Source organism: Centruroides sculpturatus, unplaced genomic scaffold (assembly GCF_000671375.1).
Source record: "Centruroides sculpturatus isolate CEXI.00-Female unplaced genomic scaffold, Cexi_2.0 scaffold1380, whole genome shotgun sequence".
In the NCBI taxonomy this organism is placed as follows: Eukaryota; Metazoa; Arthropoda; class Arachnida; order Scorpiones; family Buthidae; genus Centruroides; species Centruroides sculpturatus.
The window spans coordinates 15,588-16,953 of NW_019385482.1; the positions used below are offsets into that span (position 1 = coordinate 15,588).

Genomic DNA, 1,366 nt, shown 5'->3' on the forward strand with positions numbered 1-1,366 from the left:
GACGGGTTCCATATTAAAAGCACCAATGGGGTTCGTATTTCACGCATCGCCATCTCGAATTAACTTATGTCTGTCAGGATCAAATTTTAAAAAACGTAAACAACGCACAGATTAATATGTACAGTACCTCTAAGTCTCTGGAACTGAATACGTGCACCAGTGAACCTACAACTACACGATTTATATTTTAAAAATAATTAAATTCACTTACCATTCAAAACTTTCGAATTTCGAAAAACACAAATATGCTAATTCACTACGGACAACCGTTTAACTGAAGTGAAACGGGTTTTCCCCTTGCTATGGATGACTGCCTAGTGCAGTTCAGCCACAACCCGATACAGTTCGCCTTTATTATCAGTTTGAAATGGAGGGATTCCATAATACCTGCAGGGTTCCATAATACCACTTTCTCTCTATACGTTTATATTTTATACAGACTTTTTACTAAATGTGCCACTATAAGTACAAAATATGCCCAGAAAATATTGACAATTTTGAATGCGGCATACCAAACGATGTCGCAAAACCAATTACCGCTTGTATGATCCGTGAGATTTATTGTTCTTACAGCATTTCTGACAAAGTTATCTCTATCCAGGCACATATTTTGAGTCAATTTTAAATATTTAGGATTTTTACTGCGTTCCTTAACCATTCTGGTCCAAACCCCAAAAGGAGTAAGAGATTGAAAACTCACATTTTTCCATTTATATTCGTAATACAACGCTCGAGTGAAACGATCGGAAAACGCTTTACTTGCCGAATACACGCTCAAAAATGGCAAAGGCATTGCGGAGGCCACTGACGAAACAGTAACGATGGCGGCCCTTTTTCTGGAGAACATCGAAGGTAAAAACAATCGCGTCGTGTGAACCACCGCTTTGATGTGTAATTCTAACATTAAATTCACATCTTCGTCACTCTCGCCTAATATATGACACGGAAAGTCACCCAGAACACCGGCACAGTTGACTAAAATGCCAACATCCGTATCCTTCAGTCTGCTGAAGACGTATTCGAAGGCATTATCGTGGCTGAGATCGACGTGAATGTAGCGACATTCTACTCCGTATTGACTTGTAATTTTTTCAGCGGCATCCTTCAGAGCCTGCAATTCGTTACTTACGATTACAATGTGTAAACCTCGTTTGGCCAGTTCGTTAGCGTAGCCTCTTCCTATTCCCGAACTTCCTCCCGTGATCACGGCCCACGGTCCGAATTCCTTCAAATCCGAAGTGCATAGAGAAAAAAGATGCACTCTTAACACGTTGACAAACTTCCATATTAACGTTGAGACAAAGAGAATTGTACAGAATATACCAAAATAAGCCAAAATGCAACTTTGTTCCATGATTTCTAACAT

At 39.6% G+C, this 1,366-nt stretch overlaps 1 protein-coding gene across 1 annotated transcript; it reads right to left on the minus strand.

The window, feature by feature from the left end:
- Positions 1 to 248: 248 nt before the first annotated feature.
- LOC111639393 (hydroxysteroid dehydrogenase-like protein 1) lies at positions 249 to 1,366 on the minus strand. Its single transcript, XM_023385269.1, has one exon. The coding sequence runs from the start codon at positions 1,364 to 1,366 to the stop codon at positions 425 to 427; it is 942 nt and encodes a 313-aa protein (XP_023241037.1). The 3' UTR covers positions 249 to 424.

Excerpts from the sequence above, each read along its gene's own strand:
- LOC111639393 (XM_023385269.1), bottom strand. The coding sequence starts at position 1,366 with ATGTTAGAAATCATGGAACAAAGTTGCATTTTGGCTTATTTTGGTATA.